Below are 15300 nucleotides of genomic sequence, written 5' to 3' on the forward strand. Positions count from 1 at the left end.
AGGGAAAGATTTTGTATGGACGTCAGAATGTGAAGAGGCTTTTAGAAGGATCAAGGAACAACTGGGAAACCCTCCCATGTTGTCAAAACCGTTAGATGGAAAATCTTTAATACTGTACATTGCAGTGTCGGAGTATTCAATCAGCGCTGTTTAAGTAAGGGAGGAATATGGGCAACAGTCACAAGTGTATTATGTGAGCAAGCGATTACACGACGCTGAGACTTGCTACACAAGCATGGAGAAACTGGCTTATGCCTTGATCCTTGCGTCAAGGAAGTTACGGCCGTACTTCCAGGCTCATAGAATTGAAGTCCGCACAGCATATCTACTACGACAAGTCCTTCACAAGCCAGAATCATCAGGGAGGATGTTGAAATGGGTCGTAGAGTTGGGACAGTCTGACTTGGAATACATGCCCCGTACAGCAATTAAAGGACAAGCCTTAGCCGATTTTTTGTTGGAATTTGATTCTGCTGTTGATGATAAGGCTTTGGTAGTGCTACAGCCCCCTCGTAATGAAGAATCTTTGGAGGATTTTTCACATCCCTGCTGGATCTTGCATGTGGATGGGGCAGTTAACAATGGAGGATCAGGTGCGGGTATAGTACTCGTGTCTCCAGAAGGCCATCATCTGATGAGCGCAATTCACTTTAAATTTTATGCAACAAACAATGATGCAGAATATGAAGCATTGATTAATGGCATAAAGATCGCTTTGGAAATGGGAGTGCGGAACCTAATTGCGAGGAGTGACTCAGAGCTAGTGGTAAATCAGGTGAATGGGGGGTTTCAAGCTCGAGGACCGCGGACATAATTTTACTTGAAATGCGCGCAGCGCCTGATTGAAAAGTTCAGAGAAGTTAGGCTGAAGTGTGTACCGCGGGAGAAGAACAGCAACGCGGATGCCCTGGCAAAAATGGGGTCGCAGCAGGAAGTTGTGTTATTGGGATCTATACCCCTAGAGATCCAGGAGAATCCCTAGCATCCCGGAAGTAGAGATGATGCAAGTGGATGTGGCACCCAAGGAAACATGGATGACACCCATTCTCGCTTATATTCACAAGGGAACCCTCCCCGAGGATAAGTTCAAGGCTCGGCGACTCCGCTACCAGGATGCAAGATATGTGGTGTACGATGAAATTCTGTATAAGAGGGGCTTCAATCAACCGCTGCTTAGATGTGTTGATGAAGAGGAAGGAAATCATATCTTAAGGAAAGTGCATGAAGGAATATGTGGCAATCACTCGGGGGTAGCTCGTTCGCAATGAAAGTTTTGCGCCAAGGATACTATTGGCCTACAATGAAAGAGGATGCTGCAAATTTTATCAGGGCATGCAATCGATGTCAGCGCTTTGCAAACTACTCATCTATGCCAGCGACGCTCTTGACGTCTATGATAAGCCCGTGGCCATTTGCCATGTGGGGGATAGATCTTATTGGGGAGTTGCCCAAGGCTAAAGGGGATGTCAAGTATGCGGTGGTAGCGGTTGATTACTTTACTAAGTGGGCAGAGGCTATGCCATTGGCAACTATCACGGCAAAGAAAATCAGAGATTTTGTTTTCAACTCCATTGTTTGCAGGTTTGGTATTCCTTACAAACTTGTCTCTGACAACGAAAAGCAGTTCGACAGCAAGGAGTTGCGGTAATTATGTGAGGATCTGAAGATTAAGAAGGAGTTTGCAGAAGTTTATCATCCTCAAAGTAATGGACAGACAGAAGCCGTGAATAAAATAATAAAGCATACCCTCAAGACCAAACTGGAAGAGCGCAAAGGGAATTGGCCTGAAGAACTCCCAAAAGTGGTGTGGTCCTACAACACTACTCCACGATCTACTACGGGAGAAACTCCTTTTATGCTGAATTACGGCTATGAAGCTATGGTCCTCGTGGATGTTGGTTCGGGATCGCTTCGCAGAGATCGTTACACAGAGGAGGATGCAGAGGTTAATTAAAGGCTTCATTTCGATCTCTTGGAAGAAACAATGGAGAATTCTCAGCTGAGACTTGCGGCGTATCAGCAACGTGCTGCAAGGTATTATAACAAGAAGGTAAAGGGACAGCTGCTAAAGGTAGGGGATTTGGTGCTCAGGAAGGTGATGCCAAACATGAAGAATCCCCAGCATGGAGTGTTTGAAGCTAATTGGGAAGGACCATACAAGATAAAAGCCATCTTGTGGAAAGGGACTATCACCTTGAGGATATGGAAGGGAAACTGGTTCCGCGAGCTTGGAACACGGAACATCTCCGGAAGTATTATCAGTAAGGCGCGGCTTTGGCCCCTTACGTATCTTTTTATCTACTTAGGGCTGTGCCCAGATTATAGACTAGAAGCAATAAAATTCATCCTAGCCTAGGGGGTAGTGCATGTACTACTTACCTTAGAACTAGTCGAAGGATCATTTTTTTGAATAAAATCCCCACAGGGCATAGTAGCCGCGGGACTGGTGCACCTTTGACACCAGAGCGCATTATTAATAAAAACTTTGAAATTCTCCAAAGGGTTGTTTATTTGTTGATTTACTTGGTTGTATGATGCGTCCTAATCACAGGACGCTCCCTGAGTGGTAATTCTATACGGATGTTAATAGAAACGGTAACTGTTAAAGGGAACAACAAAATCAAAGTAAAAATGGAACTAAGGCGCGTACTATTTCCAAGGACGCGCCCAAGTTATCTTGGTTGATGCTCCTTCAATTTTATGTTTCTTTGATTACGACATTTCATAACTAAAAAGAAAGACACGTCCTTCCAAAAGACGCGTCCAGTACGAAAGGCTAAGTGTATCTTTAAAATAAAGGGTGGACGCGTCAAGACATTAGGACGCGCCCCCTCTTGCTTTGTGCCTTATCTAAATACACAAGTGCAGCATGGTATCATGCTCGTGAAGTATATACTATTCAGATGATTCAAGGACGTGCCTAACTAAATGGACGTGCCTATTAAGAACAATTACTTGACATATGACAGTAGAGGGAATAACAACAAAATTCCAATATTGACGTGTCCTCATCATAGGACGCGCCCCTATCTATGATAAAACAAGATTAAGAAAGTAAAACGATATGCATAAAAGTAATAAAAGAGAAATATCATAAAAAGTGCAAGCAAAAGGAGTTCAAAGAAATCATTACAAGTTGCAAGGCTTGAAGGGGCCCGCACCCTTAAAGTAGTTCAGATAAAATGGAGAAAATAGACATAGGACGCGTCCTAGGAAGGATGCGCGTCCTGAGACTTGTTTTGGTTGTCTGGAAGAGGAGGCTGAACGTTAAGTGGAGAAGGCGCTGGGGACGCGTAACCTTCCTCCAAGCCTAGAAAAACCCTCTTGCTTTTGATGGAATCCGCAGCTCTGATTCTGAAATCACTTACCCATTTCTGGGTGTCTTCATCAAACTTGGAAAAAGAATACTCTGGGTCATTTGCAATAAACCCAGAGCACCATTCCTCGAACCCAGCTACGAAACCATTCTGATAGATTAGCTTCTTCTCCTCTTTCCATCCATGCAGTCTGTCATCGTTCAGAGTATCAAGCTCCAGCTGCATGGTGGAATTTAGTGTGATAACACTCTCCATCACTTTCTCCATAGAGGAGACATTACCTTCCAACACAGCTTTCTCCCCCTCAAGACGCGTCATGTCCTCCTACAGGCGCTTGATCTCGGCATCTTTCTCTTGGCCAAGCAAGTTGATGTACTTTTCCAATGATTTGATTTTATCTTCAGCCTGGCTTTTAGCAGTGTCAGTAACAGCAAGACACGCCCCGAGTCTAGCAGCCATGTTGGCACTTTGTCTGGCATGCAAATGAAGCTCGGCTACAGCCCTCACCATGGCTTCTTCTGTTTGTTCCTTAGTCCTGAACGTCCAGCCTCAAACTTTATCTTCAGTTTCAGTGTCTTTCTTGCATCTTCTAGCTTCTTTCCGCCGCTTTCTGCTTGTTGTTGCGTTCCGCCTCTTGCTTCATCTTCCTATTTGGTTCAAGCAATGTATTAACAAATTCAGTGATTATCTCCATAACTCTGTTAATCAATTATGTCTTTTTTCACATTAAAGACATAAATGCAGTTAGTATATATTTGATTCTCCTGGTATATGTATGATTTACTTTATGTATTTCTGATATGTGTATCATATATTTCCTTAAAAATCGTTATATATACCTAAATGACAAGATTATTTTTGATTTTGTGTCCAGATAATCTAAACTTAGATCTGCATTTTCACTATCAAAATTGATTTCATTTCTGATTTTGTTGAATTTTGAAATTTGATTTCTTCTGATACATTTCTGATAGTGTGTATATATATATTTGGGTTGATGAATTATAAGTTCATACTCAAGTTTGCTAGGGTCTCCGTTTAATCTCGATAGTGGTAGATGGAATAATTATGTTTGTTTTTATCACGATGTAATGGTGGTTTGTTGACTTCGACTACTGTTTATCACTATCATCATAGATGTAGCAAATTATGAACTTCTATTACCAAGGTCTTACTTTCTGTGTATAATCTGCTTCAGTTTGATTCTTTTTATATAATAAAATTCTGAATTTTTGGCTTTAGAACCTTTTAATCACCTGAGCAATTTTGGTTCAGCAGCACATCATCAGTAAAGAGGACATTTGCCTATTTCAATACAAATTGAACATTCATATTTTGGATTTGATCAACTACACAACATCCTATATTTCCACATCCTAAAATTATTATTTTAATATAATTGATATGGTCTTCTACTTAAACGAGAGTCTTATCACCTGGGTATCTCAAAAGCAACGCTGTGTAGCACTTTCTTCATACGAAGCGGAATTTATGGCTACTACAGCAGCTGCTTGTCAAGGAATTTGGCTGAAAAACTTGTTGAACTGCATAACAGACTTGAAGACTGGACCTGTGGTGATTTATATCGACAATAGGTCAGCAATCGATTTGGCGAATAATCCAGTCTTCCATGGCAGAAGCAAGCATATCGACATACGATATCACTTCATTAGGGAATGTATGGAACGCGGTGAAATTGAAATTAAACATGTAAGTTCAGAGAGTCAGAAGGCGGATGTCATGACAAAAGCTTTGTATGCAGTTAGGTTCGAGAAAATGCGGGAACATCTCAGTGTCAAGAAACTGCAGAAGAACGTTTAGATTATGGGGGTGTGTGTTGGAGTTTATTAATCTAAACGTTTTAATAATTAGCTGTTAAATAGTGTTTTATTAGCAGCTGAATTAGTCATGTAGTAGTTAGAGTGTTTTTAGGAGTCTTTGAATAAGTCTTATAGATAGTGGAGACACGTTAGAAGTAGTTGATGTTTTTGTGCCACTATGTGTGCACTGCTATGCTTATATTTCCCTATAATCTTTCATTATAGTTAATCATCTGAATGCATTGTTTTTTCTCAGTTTAAACGTAAACACCTGTTTTACTTGTTTCTTATTCTAATAATGAGGCAGCCAGATCGCAGGTTTCCCGATCCCAGTCTCCAACCTTTGTGGTGGGTGCTAGCGGGTCGGGTGGTGGTGACGCTGGTGGCTCAAGCACAAAAAAGGTCGGTTATCTCTTTGGGGTTGCTCGTCGGAATGACTTGTCCCATGTCAGTACCCAGGATGAAGAGGAGCTGATGAAGAGGTACGACTACAAGACCCATGCCATTGATGTGCAGAGGGCTATGGGTTCGATGAGTTCTTGAGTTCTGATTTTTTTTCCTTGGTAAATTAGTTCAGAATTATGCTTGGATTTTTTCATGTGTTTTTTTATCTGTCTTGCAGTTGGTTTCTCAGGTCAATGGCTACATTACTCGGGGCATTGACTTGGAGACGCAGCTGTGGGAGGAGAAGTGTCGGGCTGAATGGTTCCGGAGACCGAGGTCTTGCTCTTTCGCGTGGTCATTATTCTCAGGACACAGTAAGGGTGATGGTGCTAGGATGTGTGATCGTTCTGGAGAAAGAATAAGGAGAGTGAGCTGTAAAGAGGGGGAGGGTTTTCGTTCTTACCAGAGAGGGTTTCTTTGGTTTTGTAGTTGTGCAACGTAGCTGGAGTTGACACCATGTCACTGGAGGTTCGGCCCCTCCTTCTAGCGCCAATGATAACTCGGTTTCTTCCCAGGTCTTCTCCTTTCTCTCACGTGCTAGGACCCGGCCTCCGCAGCGGTTTGGGTGTGGTTAACCTGCTAAGTGGGGGTCTCTGCAAAACAGAACCGGAGGGGGGGTTGTGTCCCGCGGCAACTCCGGTGTGAGAATAAGAAATGGGCTTTCTTGAAGAAGAAGAAGAAGAAGAAGAAGAAGAGGGAAGAATGAGCTATTCAAAAATATGTGAGGGTGTGTGTATGTGAGTATAGCAGTCAAATATTTTCCAACCCCTAAAACCCTCTTTTTGGGGCCTTTTATAGGTCCCAAGATTTAGGGTTTTTGGGATTTGTACCTCTTCATCCTGGCCTTTGATCATTCTTGGTTGGTGACAGGTTGGACGGTCCAGATGAGCTGTGTGGTCAGGTGTCCTTTCTCCATCAGAGCTGTCTTGGGATGATTACCCATGAATGGTTAGGATGCAATTGTTCCATTTTGGGTAACATGCGACAGTTGACTCTTTTGTCCTGTGCCACGTGGCACCGGGGACCACTTCGGCTTGGGCCTGGGGTGGCATCTCTTTTGGGCCCCTATTCTTCTATCTGGGCCTAGTTATTTCTGGCCCATCAAGACCCATGCCATTGATGTGCAGAGGGCTATGGGTTCGGTGAGTTCTTGAGTTCTGATTTTTATTTCCTTGGTAAATTAGTTTAGAATTATGCTTGGATTTTTTCATGGGTTTTTTATCTGTCTTGCAGTTGGTTTCCCAGGTCAATAGCTACATTGCTCGGGGCATTGACTTGGAGACGCAGCTGTGGGAGGAGAAGTGTCGGGCTGATGCTCTCGAAAGGGAAAAAGATGCAGCAGATGCGGAGGTAAGGAGGCTTCAGGGTTTAGTTTCCGAGGTCAATGGCACCCTTGCACGGGTTTGCTGGTGTCATGCATTATAGTTTTTTAATGCTTTTGGTTTATACTATGCTGCTTAGTCCGGCTTTAACATTTGTTCGGACGGCCCTTTGTGGTAGGTTTCTGGCCTGAACGCCCTTTCTTTTGCAGTACAAAATGCATCATTTCGTTTTGCTGTTCACATTGATGTTGCTTTATTTTTCATTTTAATTGTAAAAATTGTGCTTGTGCGATAGCTATATAGCACACACAGTTAAACCTAATAATCAATAAATTAATAATCTCGCTAAAATAATATTTTTTAAAATAATTTTTAATCCCGATAAAGTAATAAACTTTCTTGGTCCGGATCCTATTAAGGTTTAACTTTAATATAATATAGTTGTAACAATTTAAAACTATTTTTTTAAATTTTTAAAAAATAAATGGCATGAACTAGACAAATATATTTGAGATTTGAAATAAGATTTATTTAATCTAATTAACAAAAATTGTTAAATAATATGAAAATGCTAATAATTTGAATTCATTAATAGATAACAATTAAATGTTAGTTTGTCCCAAAATCATTTTTCTTTTTTTCTTCTTTTCTAAACACTACATATATCAACTAACAAGAACAAGCATGTTGTATTAACAATGAAAAAAGAAACAATAAAATATCCGATAACAAAAATTACTTTGTTAAATGAACACTTAAGTATCAAAAAAATGATAGTTAATTAATTACAGGAAAAGACATGAAAATTTATTAATTTTACTTCATTTTTTATGTTGGGATCTAATTTTGGTAAAAATGATTTTGAAACAAAGAAAACAATTAAACACGGAAGGTTAAAACAATAAAACTGTTTGAGAAGAAAAGTTGAAAAAACGTGAGGAACAAATCTACACTTAAAATTATAAAAATAATTTATTAATTAATAAAATTTTAATTTTTTTTTAAAATATTAGCTAAAATAACCGTACTAAATGACTCTGCATATATAGATTACAGAGCATCACGCTGTACAGTACAGTGCGCCCTCATTTGCTTTTGACCCCAAGATGTTCGACACAATGTCTGAAAGAGGGACATTTCTTTCTTGGGTCTCAACAAATATGTGAAAACCAGACGTGGGCTGGTGCTTGTTCTGCTTATTTTGTCGGAGAAAAATAGTTTTTCTTTAGGGTGGTTAAGAATGGTGGTTAGTGTTTATTAATAAACAAGAGTGGTACACCGGATATGTGGAGTTTGATTTTGTCGATTTTCACGAAAGTGTTGAGAGTCTGCTAGGGCGTATTTTGGGAGACTGACTTTCAGTTTACATCTTCTTTACAACCAGGTTCCTCGTCTGATGGATCACTGTGAGGTTCTTTTCTGCATTTATAGTTTTGCAATATTCTTATTTGGGCAAAATCATGAAATTGTTATGACAGAATCGTATATGCTTATTAGATGGTAGAAGATTATTAGAAATAATGCTGAGATGAACTTGGTATAGACACTTTTAATTTTAACCTAGCGAGGAACGCATTCTGGGAGCTAAGTACCTTAGTATACAATAACATTTGCCAAACAAAACACGTGATTATACCATAAGTAACATCAAAGACCATCCTTTTAGCAATGGTGTACTTGTCGTCAATATTGACACAGTTATTAAACAACAATTGTATAGCTGCCTGTTATTGATAGTTTGACACGATTATTAAGGACACCCTATCAACAGGTGAGCCAAACCTTTCAAAACAATGAAAAGTATATGTTGAGAATGCGTATTAGTCTAGAGGCGTTGTCAGGTTGGGCAACTACAGTTTATTTTAGGTTTTTTTAACTGTCATTTTTACTTTGGCACCTCCCTAGTTTCTTGTTATCAATCAGAAATCAATAGTGCAAACCTTTCTCCATTTGAACAGTTTTAACCCCCCCCCCGGCGCGCGGCATTTTGTATATTGACGTAATACAAATGATTTTCTCATTCAGTCATGAATCTTTTGAGTATTTTTTTTCTTTAAAATCAAGTCGTTTCCCTTCCTTGTCTTGGGATTAGTTGTCTCATGTATGGAATGCTATTTGTTTCATCAAGATAAGGCTAGCTGATAGCATAACCAGTCTCAACAATGAGGAGTAGCATATTCAGAGATGAACATCAAAGGATGTATCTACTTACCAAAGCAAGGTTATGTGCAGAAAGTGGCAGTATAAGTAAATATATAGAGTCCAGTTTCATAGTCAAGTGTGGATAGGAAATGATTTTGAATAAAGGTATTTATTTATATTATGCATTGTTTACGGATTGAATAATGATACAGATTATAAAAATTTAACTTACTTATGTTGAAAATCAACCCACTAAAAAATAGCAAAAAGTGACCGACATCTCTTTGATTGTGCATCCTGCCCTGCCCACCAATGACATAAGATAATAAGATGTTTCGGCTTTAAATTTGTTGGCTACCTATTTAGATACGAAATTTATTCTCTTATAAATCTACACATAAAAATCTAGATATATAATAAATGAGTTCCAAATAGTGCATTATAAGTGTCATACATCCTGCATGTGACGTTGACCAATATTGAAGCTTGTTTAGTAAATAGTGGAGTTATTCTTATAATATAATTATCTTGATTTAAATTATGATCAAAACGACGCCATAGGTAGTATCAGAAAGTAATAGAGAAGTCCAAGAATTGATCCTAGCAGAGAGCTTGTCAATCAGAAGAATGCAGTCATTAATGCACAGTTGAGTAGAGATGAAAGGCACTCCAAAAATTTAACTGGCAGGGAACCTCGAGGAATACCATAGGTAGTATCAAACCAAAGCAAAAATCTGCAGAGGCATTACAAATAAAACTAGAGCTTTTATGTATGCTTGGGGTAAGGCCACTCATCGAAGAGAAGAGAACAATGTTATCCATGAAATATGCTTGACTGAATCGACATTAGCATGAGCAAAAAACAAAATATCATCCGTAAAAAACAAATGAGTGATGTCCATATGTTTACACTTGAAATGGTATTTAAAGTTAGGGAGCTTGGGTATCAGTAAACAAGATAACACATTCATACATACGGTGACCAAATAGGGTGACAGGGGGTCACCTTGACGAATGCCTTGAGCACCAGCAACATAACCATGCACAATACCATTAAGTTTCACTGAGAATTTAGGAGTGCATATGCACGCTTTGATCCAGGAAATGAAAGTGGCATTGAACCCCATCTTCTCTAAAGAGGCAAGAACAAAAGACCATTGCAACGAATCAAAGGCCTTGTGTAAGTCAATTTTGAGAGCACACCGCGGAGCACCTGTTACCCTGTCATAACCTCTTAAAAGTTCTTGAGCCAAGAGAACATTATCTGAGATAACTCTACCAGGTATGAAAGCACTCTGAGCAACATCAATAAGAGAGGGGAGAACTGTCTTCAAACGAGAAGTAAGGATCTTGGAGACACACTTGTAAAAAACAGTGCAAAAGGATATAGGACGAAAGTCTTTTATTTGTGTAGGAGTTTGAATCTTAGGTATCAAAGCAATGAAGGTAGAATTATGCACAGAGTGCATAGTACTAGTCTCAAAGAAAGCATGCACAGCTTCACAAAAAGAAGGCCCCGTGATATGCCAAGTTGCCAAAAAGAACTCAACATTCAGACCATCGGGGCCCGACGCCCTGTTCTTCTTCATCTTCTTTAAAGTGGAATGACTGGAGCCTCTAATTGACAAGATTGAGCTTCTGTGATGGTGGGGCATTGAATGCTCGAGAGATTAGCATCAACACAAGGAGAGGACTTCCCCAAGAACTCCGTGAAATAGTTAACTGAAACAGTAGCACAATTGGCTTGACCATGCACCAAGCCCATTGAATCCTCAAGAGCTAAAACTTTACTAGAATTCCAATTTTTCTTGCATTGGTTAAAGAAAAAGCTGTTATTCCCATCCCCTTATGCATTCATTTGACTCTAGCCTTTTGAAGTAAGAAGTGCTCTTGTTGAAGAAGATATTGTGCCAACTATCTCAGAGAGATTTCTCAAAAGAGAGCAAATCCACTCGGAGAGAAACTCTAGCAGAAGTCACATTATCATTGATATCACCATAATTTTTGTTGAGCTCCTTAAGAGCATTCTTGGTAAGTTTAATCTTTCTAGCAAGCACAACCATTGGATCACCAAATAAGTCAACCTGCCAAGCACTCTGAACAGTTGACAGAAAATTTGGCAACTCAAGCATATAGTTAAAAAATTGAAAAGGTTTACCAAATTTTTTAATCTGCATAGGCTCATGAAACAAAATAGGATCGTGATCCATAATCCCTCTATTTTTTATGAAAGCATTCCCTTCTGTGAATTGAGAAAACCAAAGACCATTGGCTAACATTCGATCTAAACGTTTGTTAAAATCCCCCAAGACACACCAGGGCATGAGACAAGTGCCGAGAGAACCTCATCTAAGTCTGCGAAGAATAGCTGATTGCCCCCCCAGCTTGGGGCTCTTCTTGTTTACAACCAATGTGAAGCCATCTTCATCAGTAATAGCTTTAGAGTGTGGTTTAGGGATGTTAGGTTTAGGTGTTGAAACACCAAGCCCAATGGCCACCTCCTTAAGCACCGGTGTCTCCTCAACAGTAGTAGTAGTGCTTTTACTTCTGGTTCTCTTCCTTCCAGAGGTGGAAAGGTCAACAATTAGTCCTTCTGCAATAAGCTCAATAGACCTTGGCAAAGCCTCAGTATCTTCATCCTGGGCTTCATGCTCAATTGTGTCAAGGGGAGGAGCCTGCATAGTGGGCCTTACATCAAAGTTCTCCAAATCATCCTCAAGGACATGATTAACTTGTTTGGGCTCATTAATCTGAATATCATCTCCATGTTGGTCATCATCAAGAACCACATCACACCCTGCAAGTTCACCAATGATAGTGGGATTAATATCATCAACAAGAGGCGTCTCAAAACCTTTGTCACCCACAAGTTGAGCAGTCTCTGCGCACCGCTCATCAGTCTGGGGCTCAATTATGACTCCATTAGATGGAGGATCCATTTGTGGCCCGTTTGTGCAAGGCTGCGTCCCAACCCCGGATCTATTTCTGGCTCGAGGCACAGGCCTCACAGCATCAGGATTATTAGCACAACGAGATAGAGAATGGCCAAAAGGTTTGCACAAGCTACATGAGAAAGGTAGCTGTGAGTACATGACTAACACTTTAACAAGTTCTTCCTTTCCTTCATGAATAAACACATGAACCCAAACAAAATCAGGTCGTGGAACAGCATACGATAACTGAACCTGAACCTGTGCAAACTTCATTGGTTCAAATCTAGAGGTATTATCATCAAATTTGAGTGGCACCCCCACTGCTTTAGCAATAAAACTCAGACCTTCACGAGACCAGTAAGAGTGTGGAATATCTACCAGTTTAATCCAACAAGGCACCTTATGAATAACATTTCTCTTAAATTGGTTCCCCTCCATCCAAGGCACCAAGTACAAGGTTTTGCCTCCCATTTGAACAGAATGCAATTTGAGTATTTCATCTTTCTCTTCAACAGTTGTGAATTTGAAGGTGAAGTACCCCTTAGAGCTATAAAAAATTATACTTAACCCTTTGTTTTTCCACATCTTGAAGCCTTGCTCACGAACAAACTTGAAATCAAAACTCCCCCCCAATAAAATGACCAATCAAGCTAGAATTCCAAGACTTTCTAGCATTTTTGAGAAAATTAGCGGGTGGCTTCAAAGTGGCAGACCCATCCTCATTAAACATGATGCGAGCATTATCACAATTCCATGTGCTAGTACTTGGAACATTTTTTGTAACAATATTTCTCCACGAGTTACCAACAGTGGCATTAGGAATCACAATTTCAGTAGCCTCAACATTAGTATCATTAGGGACTAAAGTTTAGACTCCCTTATTAATTTGTAGATGATCTCGTAGAGACTCTAGAGAAGCAGGAAGCAAGTCTCTAGACATACCTTGTGAAAGAACCTTAGTTTGAGCATGACTTGTAACTGAGTCAGGAGAGCAGGTTGTACGCACGTTTCCAAAAGCGTGACTGTGAGAGTGCTCTGGACCCTAACTCGGATCCGTTTCATGGTGGGTAGAACCTCCATCAATAATGAGTTGAAGGCCTCCATTCAATCTCTGTGCAACAGCAGGAGACAGTGGTGCATCAAACATAACATCTGCTTGTTGACTGTGAGAAATTCATTCTCAAAATCCAAAGCTTCAAGTGCAGCCGAAGGTTGAGGGACAGGTGGTGGAGCGACATAATTATGTCCAATGAGTTGAGACATTTCATCAGAATCCATGCTACGTGAGTTTTCAGAGTTTCTTGAACCCATAAAGTGAGGAAGTGAAGAAACTAAAAGATAGAAGGGTTCTTGTTATATGGGTGTTAAAATAAAGGTAATGAGGTGGGGAAGAAGAAATTACAGAGCGTGTATAGAGTGAGTGAGTATAGGAGCCGAGATGAAGGTTGGAAGGAAATACAGTTAGAAAAAAGAGAGGGAAGGACTGCTGGATAATAGCATGCACTGGATATTAGATCTGTGTAATAGCTAGGCGGGAAAATGAAATTCTAGAGAGACGGAGGAGCTTCTCACTCTAGAAAACATTCTAACTGTCGATACAACCAGATGGTAAAACAAATAATATACTAAAACTAGTTAGATGATTTGTTTTCTGATCGTTTAACACATAGAATTAAAAAATACTTGAAGCTAAAAATGAAATCAAAGACATCCCAAGCGATCCAAATTGCACCAAAATATCTGAAAAAAGCAACATCGTAATTGACCATATCACATAAAACCATTATTAACCCATTATTCAGACACATCAATCGCATAAACTGATATTGAAGAAGCGGCACCACATCTATCTACATGTTGGACACCAGCTATAGACATGCCGAATGCACCCCAGCTATCTACATACCGGATATCAGCTATAAACATTTCAAAAATGTAAACCCGTGAAGGATGAACAATATTTGTTTGTGAAGTGTGAACTCTTGCAATAGTCACCACCTCCCCAGATTCGATACAGACTTTGAAGATCAAATATCAATAAACTCGTTCTCAACATGCCGAATGCACCCCACTTATCTACATGTTGGACACCGGCTATAGACATGCCGAATGCACCCTAACTATCTACATACCGGATATCAGCTATAAACATTTCAAAAATGTAAACCCGTGAAGGATGAACAATATTTGTTTGTGAAGTGTGAACTCTGGCAATAATCACCACCTCCCCAGATTCGATACAGACTTTGAAGATCAAATATCAATAAACTCGTTCTCAACATGTCGAATGCACCCCAGCTATCTACATGTTGGACACCAGCTATAGACATGCCGAATGCACCCTAGCTATCTACATACCGGATATCAGCTATAAACATTTCGAAAGTGTAAACCCGTGAAGGATGAACAATATTTGTTTGTGAAGTGTGAACTCTTACGATAATCACCACCTCCCCAGATTCGATACAGACTTTGAAGATCAAATATCAATAAACTCGTTCTCAACATATCCAACACCAAATAAAACCCAATCATAACTAAACAAAAACATAACAAAATACTACAAAAGGAAAGACAAAACACACACTCCAAGAGTAGAGACACACAAACACACAAAAAATTGAATTTTATTGAAAGGAAATTAACGAGAATGAAGGGGTTGGGACTTTCCACCGGAGAAAATCAATAGAAGCCCCTCCATTTATTTGAAAATGGACAAACCCTAAGGAGAGGAGAGGAAGGAGACGGTTGTGTATTAGATTGGCTAAATTTTAAGTTAGGAGAAAAGATGTATTCTCCAATTGTATTATTGGTATTATATTTTTTTGAACAATTTTAATAGTACAATGAGACGCATATAGGGAGCGATAATTAATTATCTACATCTTGTTCTTCTGAACCATACTCCCATGTTTACAATACTTTCTATCTATCTTCTTTAAATCTTCATAAATAATTTAGATAAACATGCAATGCAAGCATAATTAAGTGAGTATGGGCAGTGATCTATACATATTAATATTTCTGAATACAAGGACAGGTACATCAGCCATCACAGTAACAGTGACCCTGGTTGGCTGCAGAAGCAGCAACATCGACTATGTTCCTGTTATAGCCATGTTTGGCATTGAATTTTACCAAACTACCCACCTTTTTGTTTGACTTCCCACCCTACACACTTTTTTATCTCTCACCTCCATGTCCCTTTTTGTCCGCTTATGAGGGTGCAGATTGCACAAATGAATTATGTTTGTTATTACAATATTTTATCTAAATTTTATTTTTACTTTCTTAATTATAATTATTATATAATAAAATATTC

General features: G+C 39.5%; 2 protein-coding genes across 2 annotated transcripts in view; both read left to right on the forward strand.

Annotated features, from left to right (window-relative positions):
- Window positions 1-235: 235 nt before the first annotated feature.
- On the forward strand, window positions 236-814 carry LOC141664572 (uncharacterized). The gene has a single exon (XM_074470528.1). It carries the CDS (start codon window positions 236-238, stop codon window positions 812-814), a length of 579 nt encoding a protein of 192 aa, XP_074326629.1.
- A 7134-nt stretch (window positions 815-7948) lies between these two features.
- Window positions 7949-15300, forward strand: part of LOC141664202 (uncharacterized) — a 92113-nt gene continuing 84761 nt past the window's right edge. The window contains exon 1 of the mRNA XM_074470111.1: window positions 7949-8309. The gene's annotated coding sequence lies outside the window, so the exon portion shown is untranslated. The remainder of the gene's footprint in view (window positions 8310-15300) is intronic.

Source organism: Apium graveolens, chromosome 6, assembly GCF_009905375.1.
Source record: "Apium graveolens cultivar Ventura chromosome 6, ASM990537v1, whole genome shotgun sequence".
NCBI classification, from domain to species: domain Eukaryota; kingdom Viridiplantae; phylum Streptophyta; class Magnoliopsida; order Apiales; family Apiaceae; genus Apium; species Apium graveolens.

Bases quoted from the DNA above. Each gene is read 5' to 3' on its own strand.
- LOC141664572 (XM_074470528.1), top strand. From the start codon at position 236: ATGGAGAAACTGGCTTATGCCTTGATCCTTGCGTCAAGGAAGTTACGG.